This window comes from Apteryx rowi, unplaced genomic scaffold, assembly GCF_003343035.1.
Source record: "Apteryx rowi isolate R43461 unplaced genomic scaffold, aptRow1 scaffold_425, whole genome shotgun sequence".
Classification (NCBI taxonomy): domain Eukaryota; kingdom Metazoa; phylum Chordata; class Aves; order Apterygiformes; family Apterygidae; genus Apteryx; species Apteryx rowi.
Genome location: NW_020450678.1, coordinates 131909 through 148918, shown reverse-complemented (window position 1 = coordinate 148918; position 17010 = coordinate 131909). Strand labels below are relative to the sequence as shown.

The 17010-nt window shown below is 34.9% G+C and overlaps 1 protein-coding gene across 1 annotated transcript in view; it reads right to left on the bottom strand.

Moving 5' to 3' along the window:
- Window positions 1-17010, bottom strand: part of NBEA (neurobeachin) — a 191588-nt gene that overhangs the window by 58732 nt on the left and 115846 nt on the right. Inside the window, exons 9-10 of the mRNA XM_026076072.1 lie at window positions 11007-11126; window positions 115-267 (exon numbers count right to left, since the gene is read on the bottom strand). Of these exons, the coding sequence (XP_025931857.1) occupies window positions 115-267; window positions 11007-11126 (273 nt within the window). The remainder of the gene's footprint in view (window positions 1-114; window positions 268-11006; window positions 11127-17010) is intronic.

Sequence of the window (17010 nt, the reverse complement as noted above, 5' to 3'; positions counted from 1 at the left end):
CTCACTTTTTCTTTTCCTTTTTAAACCTAATTCTAAAGAGGTAAAAAAATAGCAATAGGTTAGTTCATTAAAACACACACCTCACTACTCCAGCTAAACTAAAATGTTGCTTACCATCCTGTTGATACGGACAAAGTCTTCAGGCTTCTTGGCCCAAGGAGGGAGCTCAACGTCATTCACAACAATTTCATCTTCTCTGACTCCTAGATTATAACCATTACTGTTGACAAACATCTCCGGTAGGTAGTAAAACTCTGGAATTAACTCCTAGCAGGGAGAAAACATACCATGTAACTTTGCCTTTACACAGAGATGCTAAATGATGCTGCTAGAGTCAGTCTCTGTTGTAGTAGCCATTAAAACATTTGTGTCTGTCTCATGTTTCTGTGAAATTTTATAATCTATTTCTTGTACTTTAGTTCAAAAATACATATCATAATGAAATATTAGACAATATCTGTTTTTCCCGTATTTGTTTTCATAAAAAACATAATTTTGGAAAAGCAGTACATATCAATAAAACAGATCAGGATAATTCATACAAAAAACTGCATGCTGATCCTTCAATACTATAAATATGTCGGGTTTTTTAATCACTATTTAGCTAAACTTATTCAAAAGGAAAAAAAGTTGCTAATATAACACTGTTTTGGTATTATTTCTCTATATGCTTTAATTGCATAAGAAAAGATGACAATTTGGCTACATACAAAAGGAAGTGCAATTCAGGGTGGATGAACTTTTCTACTTTAAGAAAATTCACCTCTACTTCTACTATAAGAAAAAAATATGGAAAGAAAAATGTCAGTTCAGCAAATGCCCTTAAAACATAAAYACATGGTATTTAAGCTGTGAACATTCATTAACTGAGTAGCAAAGATCATCTGCAGTGTATTCTTGCATTTTAGATAAGTTTTCCCAGTTTCTAGGATAGTTAAATAGAAATGCAATAGTTTTGACATAATAAATATCTCCATTTGCTGCCGTCTACTATTTAAGTACTGAACTGCAATAACAAAAAAGATTTAAAACCCACCATCTCTTTTCTAATATCCAGATATGGATTAAATTCACTAAATTAAGTTGTTAAAAGCATTATGGCATTCAGTTGTGCGACATGATCAAAACCGATGACACAGCACCTGAAATCTGAATCTCTTTGTGGTCCTTTCAAAGACTGCAGACATGCAGAACGTAAAAAAATCACTGCAGACACTAATTTATCTAATTAAATCTGATCTGCAACTCCATAGAGAATAGAGCAGTTAAAGCATAGATGGTTTTTTCAAGTTTCATCACTAAAAACAAATATATGAATATTTATGTTAAAATTTTATGTATTTTTAGGGAGGCAATTTGCTTGGGTTATTTACATCATTTGTAATATACTACAAACAGTATGAATCCAGATTAAACTAAAATACGATGCCAATCAATATCTAACTAGCGCAAAATACTAACCAACTGAGCCTGAGCTTGAATTAATAGCTCATTATAAAACATGTAATTTCAAAAATCCAAAAATATTTAAAAATATTACACACAGTAAATAGTAAAACAGCAGCTAAACCAAAGCAAAACAAAAAGCAATCCAGAATATCCTACAATGTCAAAAGAAAGCAGATTATTTGACTGGCAATCTTAAGTTTGGTTATATACCTCTAATTTATTCAGAGTATTTCAAAAAACAAACCTCTGCCCTTTCCTCTAAACAGGACTCATTATTACTCAGGTTCCTGAAGAAGCCCTTTGGTCTATCTAACAAGAATGAACAATCCCCCCAGTTGGAGAAAACTAGACAGAAACCTTTCTAGAGCTCAACAAATTACTATTAATTTTGGACTAAGGGCTGGCCACAAAGCAACACGTGCAAATTACACCTACAAATTACTGACTGACAAACTAAAAGTATTGTCTCAAAGAAACACCAAATTCTTGAGAACCTATGAATGTAGAAATTTTATTAGGTCAAAATACATAAGCATCATATTCAAATGAAACACAATTTATTAAGGAAAGAAATTAGAACTTTTTAAAAAAAGTTTATTGCTATTTTGAACAAGATCCTTGAAACACATATCACTGCTTACTTTAGTACAACTTTTTATGTAATATGATGGTGTACTAACCTATAACGTCAAATAGCAAGGAAGTTTTTTATTCTATCAAAGATATATAGACTCTTTTTCAAATTTTCAAGTCTGAGGCTCTAATTGTGAACTTTTACGTTTAAGGTATCTGAAAGAATTGTGTTATTCAGAGGCACATCTAGTGTTTACTTGAATTCAACTAACCTTTTGACTTCAGTGGTATCTTGAAACAAAGGGATTTAAGTCACTGAATATTTTTAATGGTATTTCCATCTAGTAATTTTATCTTTGTTGCTATTTGCTTTCAGTGTAATTTAATGTTCCCTTATCTGGGATAGCAGAAAACATAAATAGCAATAGAGTAAACAGAAAGAATACGAATCACTTTCTTCATAAGATTTATTATATTGTATATGTTTAGTTTGACCCGTCTTATTCCTGTGCTCTGGAAACTAAGCAGTGCCAGACTTCTAAATCCTCTTCAAATGACACTCTGGCACTCTCTCTAGAACCCGAATCATTTCAGTTACACATTCTGTTAATTTATTTTTAGTCAGATTAATCAAACTAAACATAGTATTTCAAAAAATTAAATAAAACCACTAGTTTCAATATTCCCTTCAATGCTATTTTTAGTTCAGCCTACAATTTTGTTTGCTTATTTGAGTACTACATAGTATGAATTGAACCTTTTCTTGAGATATGTACAATGTAGCATGTGACTTTTCTCAGATACTCACATATTTCCTGCATTTTGCATTAACCATTCARTTTGCTTTGGTATTGTTTAACTACTCTTGAAAATTTGTTGCCTCCACTGTTAACTATACTAAGTAACAGCACCACTTAAAAATAATTCAGATAGATCCATCCCCTTCTAATTTTAGAAAATGAATGAATATGTACTAAAAAATAGGCCCGTCACAGAATCTTGTGGCATCCCATCACGATGAACTTGCTAGCACTGGAAAATTCTTCAAAATGTGTCTTCAGATGCTTAGAAGCATAGAAAATAGAAGATAAGAGGGAACCTAAAGAAGTGTGATAAAAAGGTTTACTTGTTCACAGTTCATTCTGCTCATTTTTTCACTTCACTGCTTTGAAAAAGGAAAAAGCTGTCTGTTCTACCTTGTGCTAACTGCAGATGCTGGGTGAAAAAGGAAAGGCGAATGCTGCCTTCGCCCAGAGCACCTGAGCATGCTTAGCAAGGAGAGGTACCACCTGGGAGAAGCACAGAGAAAGGGACAGCAGGGACAGAGCAGGCAGCAAAGACAGAGCCTGGGAGACTGCTGAGGAAAGCAGAGAGCAGACATGAGGAAACCACGGTAGAGATGGAAAGAGGACAACTTTCCTAGGGCCCAGAAGGGATTGTTTTAACCAAGAAGCCACTGAAAGTTGCACGAATGAGCACAAGGAGGAACACTAGCAAGCACTAGGCTTATTTTCAAAACCTATTTAAATTTTTCTCAATCAAAGTTTGAGTCTTCTCTATTTCAAAAGAGGGTTTGCTCCAGTTTATATTCTGATAAAGTATATGGGTAGAGACAAAGCTCTTCTGGTGATTTTCCTGTTCAGGAGAGGGAGGAAATATCTCAAATACCTGATTCTTCAGGATCACATGTAAGAGGTGATCTAGCCCATTCCTTGGTCTAAAAGAGGTTCAACTACACCTACTACCTGACAGATGCTTGTCTACCCTGCTGTCCCAGAATTTGAATGACAGCAGCTCCACAATCCTTCCATCAACTGACTTCAGTATTTTTCATGTGAAGTTTTACCTAATGCCTGGCCTGTATCTTTCCTTATACGATCTCAGCCCATTTTACTTTGTCCTATCCATCAATCTATCATGCATATGGAGAAAAGATTACTCTTTTTGTCTTTACACAGGTTATTACACATTTGTAATGTCAGCTTTACACGTTTTCAAGTTCTAAAAGTCCAAATGAATGACAATGATTTTACCTTCTACATCGCTATATTGCTTAAGTTTTAGTTACAGATGTGAAAGATTTTTTTTAATCTCCCCAGGCTTCCGGCCAAACTTTCGGTTAATTATACCTAACTATTAGAAGACCTTATCAAATTTTTCCTAAGCAGTGCATAACATAATTTACTCTTACATGCTTTGGCCCTGTTATATTTTGTCAAATGCTCATCACACAGAAGCAGAAATTAACATTTTTATCAACTTCAGTGGTCTTTAGATCAGAGATTAAGACTGCAGATGTTTCTGATAGTAGCTGCCTTTTTCATTCATTTTTATGCACAGTGTAATTTGCCATATAACCTAGGTTCCTACAAACCACAATTTCCACACTTTGGAAAGGATCATTGTTAAACTCACCCTTGAGGTAGGGATTAGGAGACTCAGAAATTAGCAGAGGAAAAATGCCTCTCATTGATAATATCTGCACCAGTGGGTGGGACACAGAGGATCTTCTGTCTCCTAATCTGTTTTCTGCTTGACAGACAGAATACTTGACAAGTGGGTCTTTACAATTCCTATTTCATAGTTACTGTAACTAAAGGCCAATGCAAACCCTGCTCTATGCAAAGCAATGCTTGTTTGAAGTTACCATGATTTTGAGAAAGTTTTTCTTTTCTGAAAAGTTTCTGTTTCAAGCTACAAATGTTCATGAAATAAAAATCTCAAAATACTATCTTCCTAAACTATAGGCATTTAGTCAGCCAGCGTAAATCAAGATGTAAAGGAAAACATCATGAATAACAACACAAAATAAACTTCCCTAGAAGTTACATCAGTTTCCAGGCACAAAATGAGGAAATGCAAGGAAATAAAACAAAAAAGACTAATGTTGAAAAAAAAGAAGTCTGATATTTTAAAATACTCACTGGCCAAGTAAGCAATTCACACACATATTGTTATTATTACTGTATTCCATTCAGCTGATACATAATTTTGCATAAATTAATATGATTCAGTGATTTTTATTGGTTTCTTTGCTGTAGCCAAAACATATCAAAGGATCCACATAAATCTTTCACACTACATAACCTGTCATGGGTAATATCTTACCACAATAAATATCTAGAGTTCAAAGAGTTAATAAAAATAGGGATTCTAGTGATCTAAATCCATTTGCAGTAATTTCTGTCTAGTTGTCCTTGAMATTTCACAAGCTGGTAACCTCCTCTGCTCCCCTTTCATTCACACTTCTAATAAGACAGGTTAGCTTTCTATCATTTAATAGTCAGCTACCTTTTAAACTGACCGAGAAACTTGTCTCTTCTCGGGTGAAGAACGATGCAGTAAAGCTACAGAGGGGTGTAAAAAAAAAAAGGCAAAATGAATATTATAACAGACATTTCTTGTCTGTAAATGTGATCTCTAGTTTATTTTAATAGCTATACTAAAACCCCAAGGTATAGTTAACAGTATTATATGCCTTGTGTCTTTGTATGAGAAAACATCCCACAACACATTTTCTAATTTACAAGCTTGTGACAAATCCAAGCTGCTGAGAAATTAAACTTTAAAAATATGTCTTGGGGTGATAGAGGACCACTATTAACACTATCATAATTGTATACCATTTGCATCAAATCTGACGTTTCTGTTTAATATGTTTTGCTAAGAGTATACCATTTTATGGCCTTCCAGTGAAATCAAATCCAACCCAGACGTTTTCACTTTTCTAATATAATTCACTTCAAGGTTTTAAAGCTGCCATTTCTTTTTCTTTCTTTCTTTTTCTCCCCAAAGGCTGATCCCCTGGCATCCATTAATTCCACAAGAGCCTAGTACTGGGTCAATGAGTCAGTCATGAGTAGCTCCATTAACTGTGTTAATTTACACTATGGCACCTTAATGACATTTTGTCATAGCTACCTTTCTTACTTCTAAACGCACTATTCAAGAAGTAATATAACAAGTTGGAGAGGCATTAGGAAAGATTAGTGCCTGAGCAGTAGGTTCTCTGGAAAGTCAATGTTACCAAAAACCTGAAAGGGGGGGAGGGAGGGAAGAAATGTGAAAGCTGACTGGTCAAGTTATGGTCATTTCCGGGTGACTTGTTTCCTCAAAGGTCACTCCGCTAACATTCATTCTTCTTCCAGCTTGTACTGATTATCTCGAGAGAAGGTCGATGTTGATAAAGGGAGACACAATAAAATAAACTATGTTATCCAGGTTCTCCCTTGTGTGTTACCACTCTAATACAGCACATACTGTATTCATTCCGCTTCATCCAGTATAGGTGAACAGGTCTCTTTGAGAATGAACCAGAACTGCACAAATGTACTGCACAAAACTGTCTGAGTAAACCTTTAATCACCCACTGAGCTGTAACCTATCGTACACTACATTTTTCAAAGATGTTGTACCTTTTGTCACAATCCAGGGAGCGGATTAAGTGCAAATTATGGCTTGCTTTTTACAGACTGATCAAACTACCGCCACAGCCTTCTTTTCATTATCTCAATGTGAAACAGTTTAGTTCCAGAGGAGACTACACATATGCAGAGGGAGGGAAGGAGGTAGGGAGGGAAGGAGTGAGCATGTGTGAAAAAGGATGCATAGATACGAAAATTGAGACTGACCCACAGAATTGCATCTTCTTAAACAGATACACATGCCTTTCCAAATATCAAGTTTTTTTTTTAATTTTGAATGGAGTATTTTTTAAAAGTGGTTTGGAAGTTTTCTTCAAAAAATATATTGAGGCTGTGGAAGACTGCTGTCACCAAAAGTGTTTTGCACAGCTTAAAAATCGCAGTTTACAAGTTAAAACTGGCTGTTGCATTTCAGAAATGACTTAAGAATACAGCAGCTCATAGTCCACTTTCTTAAACAATAACCTATCAAAAAAATCATAACATAGATTTTGCTTTTCTAAAAGAATTAACTTGAAAAGGAGGCTTCTTATTAGACATGTTAATAAAGAATTAAGAGAACGCATATCTTTATTTAATACAATATTTGGAAGAAAAAGTTGTGGCCATCTTACAAGATACAACTTTGAAAATATCAGAACAATTCACTACCCATGCTGTTTTAAACTATTTCCTAACCTGTGCCACAGTAATTAAGGAGATTACTGAGATCAGAGATAAAATGTACTTAAAGCAGTTCAGATGAACTTAAAACATATGACAGGGAATACACGACGAATGAACAGTTGCTATTCTAAACAATTTTGAAAGTTTGCTGTTTTGATGGATTGTCCATATTCCACACACCTAATATTTACTAAAAGAAGGACTCATAAAACCTCCAGGTGGGAAAACCATTTATAGTGTGTATACTGCATGGCATACCACTCACGTGCCACTGCCAAAGATCCACATTTATAACTGCGTGTGCAGCCAGGAAGAAGTTGCACAAATATGCAGAGCACTGACAGAGAACATGTTTTAAGGTTTTGTACTCACATGCAAGCACTACACATCTTTTCTTGTGCACGGTATCTACTTTCACCGCACTTCAGTTTCAGGACTACTATATAAATATTAGATATTATCAGACAGCTGAACATGAATCTCTGGTTGTTTCACATTCACACAGCTGCAGTTATTTTATTGTGCAAGACTGAGGTTGTTGTTCTTAGGAGAGAGGGAAAAACGGGTAGGGATTTTGAGGGGCTTTCTTGGTGACTCCCCAAAGCCCAGTCCTTTTCCAGTGCCTGAAAACTTAATTAAAATGTGTAAAAAGCCTGTAAGGCATTCCAAGCAGTAGCACAACTAATCTGAAAAAAAACGGGGTATTTTTAGCATTAATAATAGTTCAGTTTCTCATCCTTTTGCAGGATGAACTCCAAGGCCTCAGGGAAAAGTCGGCCCTGATGTCATGGCATTGAGAAATGCAGTTCATTAAGATCTTAAGCAACAAACAACAGCAATAATTAGCTGCTATACTCATTCTTGATTTATCGCTAAGAAACACAGACTGTACAAATGGAAAGGGCCAAAAGGGTCAACTAGTGCATCCTCTTGCCAATTCATGATTGTCCCTGATACTCATTTTGCAGGGTTTTGCCAGTCTACTTTTCTAAGAATCTTGAGAAATAAGGATTTGATTACTTTTCCTTGTGAGGATATTTAAATTCAGAGAATACCCAGTTTCACTTTAACTTTTCAAATTCTGATGGTTAGGTGAACATTTTTCAACTCTGATCCCATTCCTCTGAGGCGTATCTCTGGCCCTGACAAACGTTTCTCCCTTTCATAGGTTTGCATATTTCACAGAGTTTATGTTACCATGTCTTCCCTTTACACATTAATTACCCCAAGCATACACACATTTTTTTTTTTCCTGTAAATCAGTCTACCAGTCTTATGGCTCACTCCAGTTTGAATATACACTTCCACTAGCAAGTTCCCAGCACTAAGGATTTGCTCTATCCAGCATGAATATGTACTAAAAATTGAGCAAGGCAAAAACAAAAACTTGTGTTCTCCAAGAATATGAGAGTTATGAAACAAATGAAAGAAAAAACAGACTGTTTAACGTGGAATTTAGATGCCATGAGATATTTTAGCTGTTATAATGCTGAGCGTGTAGCTTTGGTCTCACTACAAGCTTCCCGCTGATCTTCAAGTTTACTTGTTAAACTGAAYACAAGATAGCAATGTATTTACATACACTACTGAGGCTACTGAAGTGAACTCCATACTCATTCCAGTAGTGGCTTTCTATCAATATATAATAAATGAATTTCATTAAGCAATATGTTGAATGCTGATATTAAATACATCAACAAAATTCCTCTCATTCCCGTACTTTTACTTATTCTTTTTTATTTAGACAGTTGAAGAACTTTTCTAGTTGCCTTGCCAGCCCTCATATCTCATCTGTGCCATATTAGATTTTCTGTAATGACTTAGCTTCAAATAGTACTTCTTTTTCTAATGACATAACAAAARTATATATATATATACACACACACACACACATAAAAATCTGACCCTGGGACTCTACAACAGACTCCCAAATGCATTCTAGAATAAATTACTTCACAATCTTTCTCCCAGTGCGACACTGACCCTTAATCGTTACTATTTTATCCAAGCTATCTCCCACTCCCTTATTTAAACTCAATGACATCAAAGTACACAGCTACCCCATATCTTCATCTTTTGCCTTCCTTTCCTGAAGGCAAGTACCTTTTCAAAGATGCCTTTTAAACATCTTTTTAATATGTCTTCTGTTTTAGTAATTTTTTAAAATACAAATAAGGTTTTTAACCGTAACTGTCATCCCTCCATGATTCCTGCATCCCTACAACACAGTCTCTGGCAGCAGCAATTTAAATTACCCCATTTTGTTCACCAGACTCTGGGTGTTTTCATACAAACATTTCGGTTCTTTGATTTGCTGATAACTCATAAGGTTGTTAGGTTAGGAACAATCCTTTCACTAATTATATACCCTACTTGAATGCCATCCCTCCTTCTGTCCACAGATACTCCTTTATCTTTTGCTATGCCCTCATGCATATAACTGCCCTCCTCCTATGTACTTTAGCCAGACAAGATTTCAGTCATTTCCAACTGTCTTCCCTTATTCCTCAGTTTAAAGCTCTTATCCTCAGCCTCATTCCTGGGAGGCCATTTTCACGGATATACAGGTGGAGTTCCAGGAAAAATAGATTTTATTGAAAAGAAAAATCAAAATGTCTTCAGTGTGAATTTGAAGAAATTACTTCATTTCAAATATAGCAGACACTAACTTGAATTCCTTCTAACAAGTTCTGTATTTCTTTCTTTTTTGTTACAAAGATAGTAGTGATAATGCTTAAAATACAATCGACTTCTAGAGGGTCAACAAAAATATAAACAAATACATGGAATGTGTTTTAAGAGGTTTAGGTTAACTTCTTTTCTTTGAAAAGCATTTCTTCCATATGTTAAGAAGGCAATACAATTTTTAATTTACTTTTCTAAGTAGAAACTGAATAATAATAGCATGGTTTGTCGACACACATTTCTGAGACTGTTGTAGTATTTATGCAAACAGAGGCTCTGGAATAAAAATAAATCAGCAAATTTACATCTCCTTCTTTTGTCAAGTTAAGTTAAAAACATAATGGCAATGTGACCTTGACTTTAGTATTTCCTTTAATATGGCGGTATTGGAGTAGAAGAGACATATATTAATTAAAAAATAAAGCAAAAAAAAAAAGCAATTAATGGTATACTACAGTCTTTGCCTAAAACCTTATTACTAGAAAATGAAAATCAGGAAAGGACCATAGTATTCATAATATTGTAAGATTTTGGTTTCTTTTTAACAAAGTCCCAGGCATACGAACAATAACCCTTTCTATTCAACAATAGGTAAGGAATAACAACAGGAAAATCACCCTGCTCTCCGGCTGTTTCTGTATACCCTGTAGAAGTTGTTTTAATCTAATGTGTATTGTTGCATAATATCCCCAGGCACAGTCAAGTAAAAGCTAAAGCTGTACAGAAAAGCCAACATTTTAAATGGGTCTTGTCATTAATGCTTTATTAATTGCCCCAGGCAATGCAAACCCAGAGCTAGGCAAGCTATAACAATATGACACTTTAAGGTCAAATCCAATTCCTGCTGTGTTTTATGGAGTGGGCCAAATATTGAGTTAACAGCAGGAAAGAACAATTTATTGGGCTTTTCTCCGTCTCCTGATTATCTGATCTAAATTAGATCACTTAGGTTGTTCTTCTGTAAAAACAAAACACCTTTTATCCACTCAACTTCAAAGAATCTTTGATTGTTTCTATTACGGCAATAATGTTTAGCAACATCTACCTTTTATTTAAAATATGCAGAGTGTACTGAATATAACAATATGAAATATAAAACCCTCTTGTTCCTACATGAAACAGCATAGCATAAAGGAAAGAAAATTCTCAATTATTAATTTAATATTTAATATTTAATATTTAATATTTAATATTTAATATATATGTTACCTTCACATCTGAGGTATCTCTTTGGCTGTTTCTCCAAGACCTTGCTACTGAGGAGAAGGTTCGATCTGGGTGGTCAAATTTGCCATCATTTGCATTTAGAAAGAATGTTGTAAAGGGCTCCTGTAGTCAATGAAACGAAGACCGATTAAGAAAACGGCAGAAGGAATCATGCAGCAGATGACTTTTGCTAACCAAAATACTTTATAAAGGTAGAATTAAGGAAGAATCACAGTGGTACCTCATACTTTTATCTATGCATGTTTATCTGTACTGAATATCTTAGCACATTTATTAGTGCTAACATATCTTGCACGCACAAATCTTGAGTTCTGTCAGGAAAGGTTATGCTATATATTCACTCTGCCATATGTGGCAGACCAATGTAGTTTAGCTCTAGTCCACCATGGTTGCCTACTTCACTGCAACCTTTGTAAACACTCTCTGTGTTATTTATGTTACTATGCTTTGCCTGTCCCTTTTAAGACAGTATGTCAAAATAAAACCCCAAAAAATCTACTTGCCTGGATTTTCATTTTGTTTTCATTTAATTTAGAAGACTTCAGGATGTTCCACTTTTCCTCATGGTGGGCAGAATGGCTGTGTGGGCATTATGAGGCAGACTACTGTTACAGGATATCTAGCTCTATCATTATATTGGGGCAGCCAAATGTCTGCTACCATTTTTCCCCAATTCTGTCTATTCTTTGTCCAGATACCATGGTTTTAGGACAAGTATACAAACAAATTACAGAGACACAGAGATGAAAAATTTAGAATTTTCTTTTGCTAATTGTAGCTGAAACAATATTCCATATACTTAGTAACTGGCAACAGCTGTTAACTTTTGGGTAAGAAGAGCTCAAGTCTTGGTCTGGAGAATCCATTTTATGTCATCACTTTTCACAACAGGGAAGGATTTGACAGTGGATCCAGTCCTAAATTTGACAGCAGCATTTGGTTACTGAGATCAYTGCCAGTTCCCTGGTTTTCCAGCACCACTCCATTAGCTCTCTGATTCAATTAATATTTGGCAATATGTCTGTATGGATGGAAACGACTTCCACCTTTCCTTCCATGTCCCCTGGGGAATAATTTAAAAAGTTATGTCCGTTCCTTTAAATTCATGCCCAAATTTATTTTTTTGCATGTCCTGATCATTTGGAAATTATGTTATGCCTCAAGGCAGTTTATAATCACCAGATTATAATTGACATTACAGTATTACCCATGTACTTTTTTTTGTATATATCCTCCTTTATTTCCTCTTCAAAAACTTTTGAACAAAGCAGGGAACTCCTCAGTTGCTGAAGAAATTTTGAGGGAATGATGCTTATACACATTGTGTCTAAATTATCCAAGATTAAACAGAACTGAAGTATTTCAGTTTCAGTAGCATTTAAAAACAATTTAAATATACATAAGAAAAGCATGGGTGCAAAGGTAGGAAAAGAGTCAAAAAAGAACATGGAAGATGAGGGAATTCAGACTTCCTGAGACCATTGTTTCTCTAATTTCTACTCCTCATTTCTTCCCAACTAATCTTCTCTATCACACACAGCAGTCAACACAGGCCACCTTCCTTCAAAGAAGAGAACTGTGTATTTCTCATGTCTAGAGGAGAAGGAAGAATGTGATATCTCTGTTATTGTCATCATAATATGCTGGTAGCTTTAAAGTAGTTTAAGGGAAATGTTTATTTTTAAGCAAAGATGTTTTTCTTCCTTTTTTTTTTTCTTTTTTAGCCTGGGACAGTACCTTTACTTTTAGTGTCCGTGAGTGCAAATACGAAACAAATGCATTACTTTCATGATAATATTACAAGCCGTTCTACTGCTGTCTAATTGAATAGAGGAATTTGTTCTTACCTTTTCTCTTTAAAAACTTTAGGAATTTATTTACAAAAAATACATTCAAAAGAATAGGCAACAGTCTAAGAAATACCTTACTTTCAGCAGTGCATATTTTCCCATCAGAAAAACCTAATATACGCTAAAAAATTAATTAAATTAAAAAGTGTCACAATATCATTTTTTGGGAGGACCCTAACTCCAGCTGCATAGTGACTTTGTTCTCACTTGTGAATATTAACTAGTGAGAGTGCATGGCAAGTGAGGAAGATGTTTACAGGCTGAATAGAATATTGAAATTTAACAGTAGCTCAACGTGGTAAACAGCATAAAAGTATCACAATGAATTGAAATACAGAAAGAAAAATTAAGATTTTATACACCTAGATTTTACAGTGCTTCATATAATGATCTTCATGTAAAATATAAACCAAAAAAGGGCATTATTCAGATAGCTTACATTCATCTAAGTGTTTGACTCTATCAGCAAAGAACTTTGAAGACCCAGACCTAGCCAAATGAAAACAATATACACAGGAGTTTGCCTATATTCATTTAGGCTAAAATTCTATTAATATTACAATTTAATATTCAACTAACATTAAATTCTATTAATATTGGATTTTTTTGGGTTTTAATTAAGTCCCCCCCAACAAAAACTCTGTATATATTTGCAGTAGGAAACTCTGCAAATTATGCTATTTTTCTGGCTTACCAATAATGAAAAAATTTACATATTATTGACCTGAGTACAAATAATTCTGTCTTCTACCAACCCCTTCCTATCACTTCTTTCTTTACAAGATATGTGTAATTTGTGGCGAATATCATTTTGAAACAGTCTGTGGGTCATTGCTGAGGTTCTGAAATCAGAAGCAGTTGATGTATTTAAAAAAGCAGAAACYAGAAAAATGATGTAATTACAATAAATTATGTAAAAACATGAATCCAAAATTCCATGACAACATTATTTTAAGCATCTGAGACAAATATACAAAAGCAATAAAATTCATAATCAAGGATTAAACCTTTAATAGTTGAGCACTACAGGGTGCCCTATTATGCTATCCTACTATGACCTGTTGTGCCTATCTTTTTGGCTTTTTAATCCTTAGCAGAAATTCAGAGCTTTCACTAGCTTTATCTCAGACCTCTCACATAATTTTAGGTAATTTTTATTCTCTGAAAAGGCAAGTACTTATATCACATAAATACAGTTCATATCTGTATTCAATATACTCATTTAAATACTGTTATTCTATGATACCGATTACTGTCATCTCATGTAAAGGTTTTGTTGCTGTGAAAGCTATAAAGCTGCACAACGTTTTCATTATAACCTCATCTACTCATTCCTAATATTCTGAATAAAATTCATGTCTTGTTCACTGCCAACAAGACGAGAAATTCGTGGGGTACTTGATTATGATGAATATAGGCTTGAGATGTGGGAACAAATATTTTTTTCCTTTCAAGAGCACATCTCTCCCTCCATCCCCCTCCTAGCAAAGCCTAGTCCCATTTGAATCATTTATGGTCGGGGTAGGGGAGAGAAGAGGAAAGGATGTGTCATTCTGAGACATCTTATGTCAAACAAAAAGGTAATTTCATCCATTTGTAAGGGGGGAAAAAGACAGTGTTTGGAATATTGTCATAGAGATGCACAACTTTTATCTGATACATCTGGGGCTGCTCTGCTCAAACCTGTGGAGTAGGAGACCCAGATTCACTTCATTCTGTTTGCAAAGAGGATTTAAAAATCTTCCCTACCTTTGAAACTCCAAAGTGATTTCCCTAACCACTAAACTGGTTTGGGCTCAATCAAACCTGACTCGCAATAAATCCAGAATCTGCTCTACCTTGTAGAAGTAATGAAACACTCATTGTAACAGAAACTGGCACCTAACTGTTCTTCTCTACAAGTTTTTTCTTGATCACCACATCAGTGAATCCTGCTCTCTCATACTGGTCTTTGTATCAACAAAGATGTAACTGGTTTACATGAAACACAACTTCTTCAGCAGCAGCTACTGAGAGAATCCAGTTGTACCACCTCTATAGCCTATTTCACCTAAAAAACGTGAAACCAATGCTGATATTCACATTTAAGTCAATCAAGTCAAAATTCCGCACTACTTTTCAGATAGATATTCAAGTCACTAGGGTCTATGGCATTCTATTGTAGCATTCTGCGACTACCTTTGTTTAAACTATTCTGCCTTCTGCAGTTTAACTATTCACTGGTCCAGATGGAAAGCACATGAAAAACATGACTCTTGAACCAGGCAGTAAGGTCACTTATCCATAAACTATGAATATTTAATTTCATTTATACAAAATGGAACTATGTCAACAAAACAGTGCATCCCATTCCAGAATACCTTTTATTTTGTTTGCTGGAGCAATCTTGTGGGTGATGTTGTCTCAGATTTCCTAAGTAGAATTTTATGCTTTATTTACATGAATTTCTTGCATTAATATCAAAGGACATGTAAAGTGTAAAAAACTTTAACTGTGATTTGAATTCAGTAACACCTCAAAGGAGGCAGTATTATATAAACCTCAACGTTAGCTTTTATCATCATTATTAACCTGACTGAACAACAGAGTAGACTTCCACATTCATTATCTATCCGTGTAAAGTGGTCATCGAATAATAATTTACCCCTCAACTTACAGAGAATGCTCATCATTTTCACAAAAGATTTGATTTTGCATATTGACCTAATATTTTTGGAGATCACGTGGGATTCATTTGTAATTGTAGCAGTAAATATTTCTAGGCTGTGGCTCAGTTAACTTCTGATGAAGCTAGTTAGATGATTCTTTCCTGATCTTTCAAAACGTTACCACGATGTAGTTGGAAATGCACAATGTGTTAGTTTAAATAAACATGTAGAGGTTAATTAAGTATTATAACTTCAGTTTGGTGCTTCAGATCATTATATTTGGCCTGCTTAGCAGTAACAGTTCTTAGTTATATACATGTATGTGTGGGTACCCATGTGTGTGGAGGGGGTGTACAGACAGAGTGCATGCATTATTTTGCTTTGGGAGAGTTTCAGGGTCAGCTGTATAACCCTTAACAGCAACTGTAAACAACATGACAAGGCCTGGCGAAGCTGAACCATTGCCTATCCTGAAGCTGCCTTCATTTTTTTCCTAGAGTTCTTGCAAAAGAGATTGGAGCGCATCTGGTCTTGTACAAACAGGTCACAGAAAATACAAATAGAAGCCTTGCAGATGCAGTAATAGCTCACAGCTTCAGTTAAGGATTAGGCCCTGTTCTATTAAATATAATGCAAGGTGGAAGAAGAACACGAATTATAACAATAAATTAATCATATTTGGTATATCTGGTATTGTATTAGCCTCAACATGTTATATGCATAGCCACTGTCATGTCTTTGAAAACAAAATGAAACACATTAGTTTGAAAGATGGATTTTTACAGGACACTGTTAATACAGAATAGGACTCAAGAGAAAACTGAACTACCACTGAACCAATTTATTAATGGCAAAACAGAGGCAGAGACTGATGACATCAAAATCTATTAAACAGAACTGAAGTGAGGCTAAAGCATAAAGTGCCTTTCATAAAAGTAGCCTGATATGTTAGATAAAGGGAAGCAGCGGGGGGGGCGGGGGGGAAGGGGAAGCAGTAGGGAGCAGATTATCACAGAACTGACTCAGAAAGGTGATATTACAAGCAATGTTTTGAAGAGAACTGACAGGAAACAGATTGCATCTGTCAAAGCCAAAACACAAGGTTCAAAAAAATTTTTTAAAGATTTTGTGGCAATTACACAACTCTATATAAACATACTTCAGAGTGCCTGAAACTACCTTTTCTACTGCAACTGCTGTTTCTTCCACAATGAGATTTTTTCTTCCCCTAGATCTCCATTACTCTGTATTCTTTTGTTCTGCTTCTATCTGGACTGTCTCATTCTCAGCATAGTTTTAGCAATTACTCTTGTTTGTTTGTTTGTTCGTTTCTTTTCTCTCCATTTTTCTCTTCTTTCTTTGGTTTTGTTTTTTATTCTTTGGTCACCACAATCTACTCCCATGATTTTACTTTCCACTTCCTCTTTCTCTCTCTTAATTTTATTGTCACTTTCTGCAAAAAGCTCTATCTTAAAACATCTCTTCCCA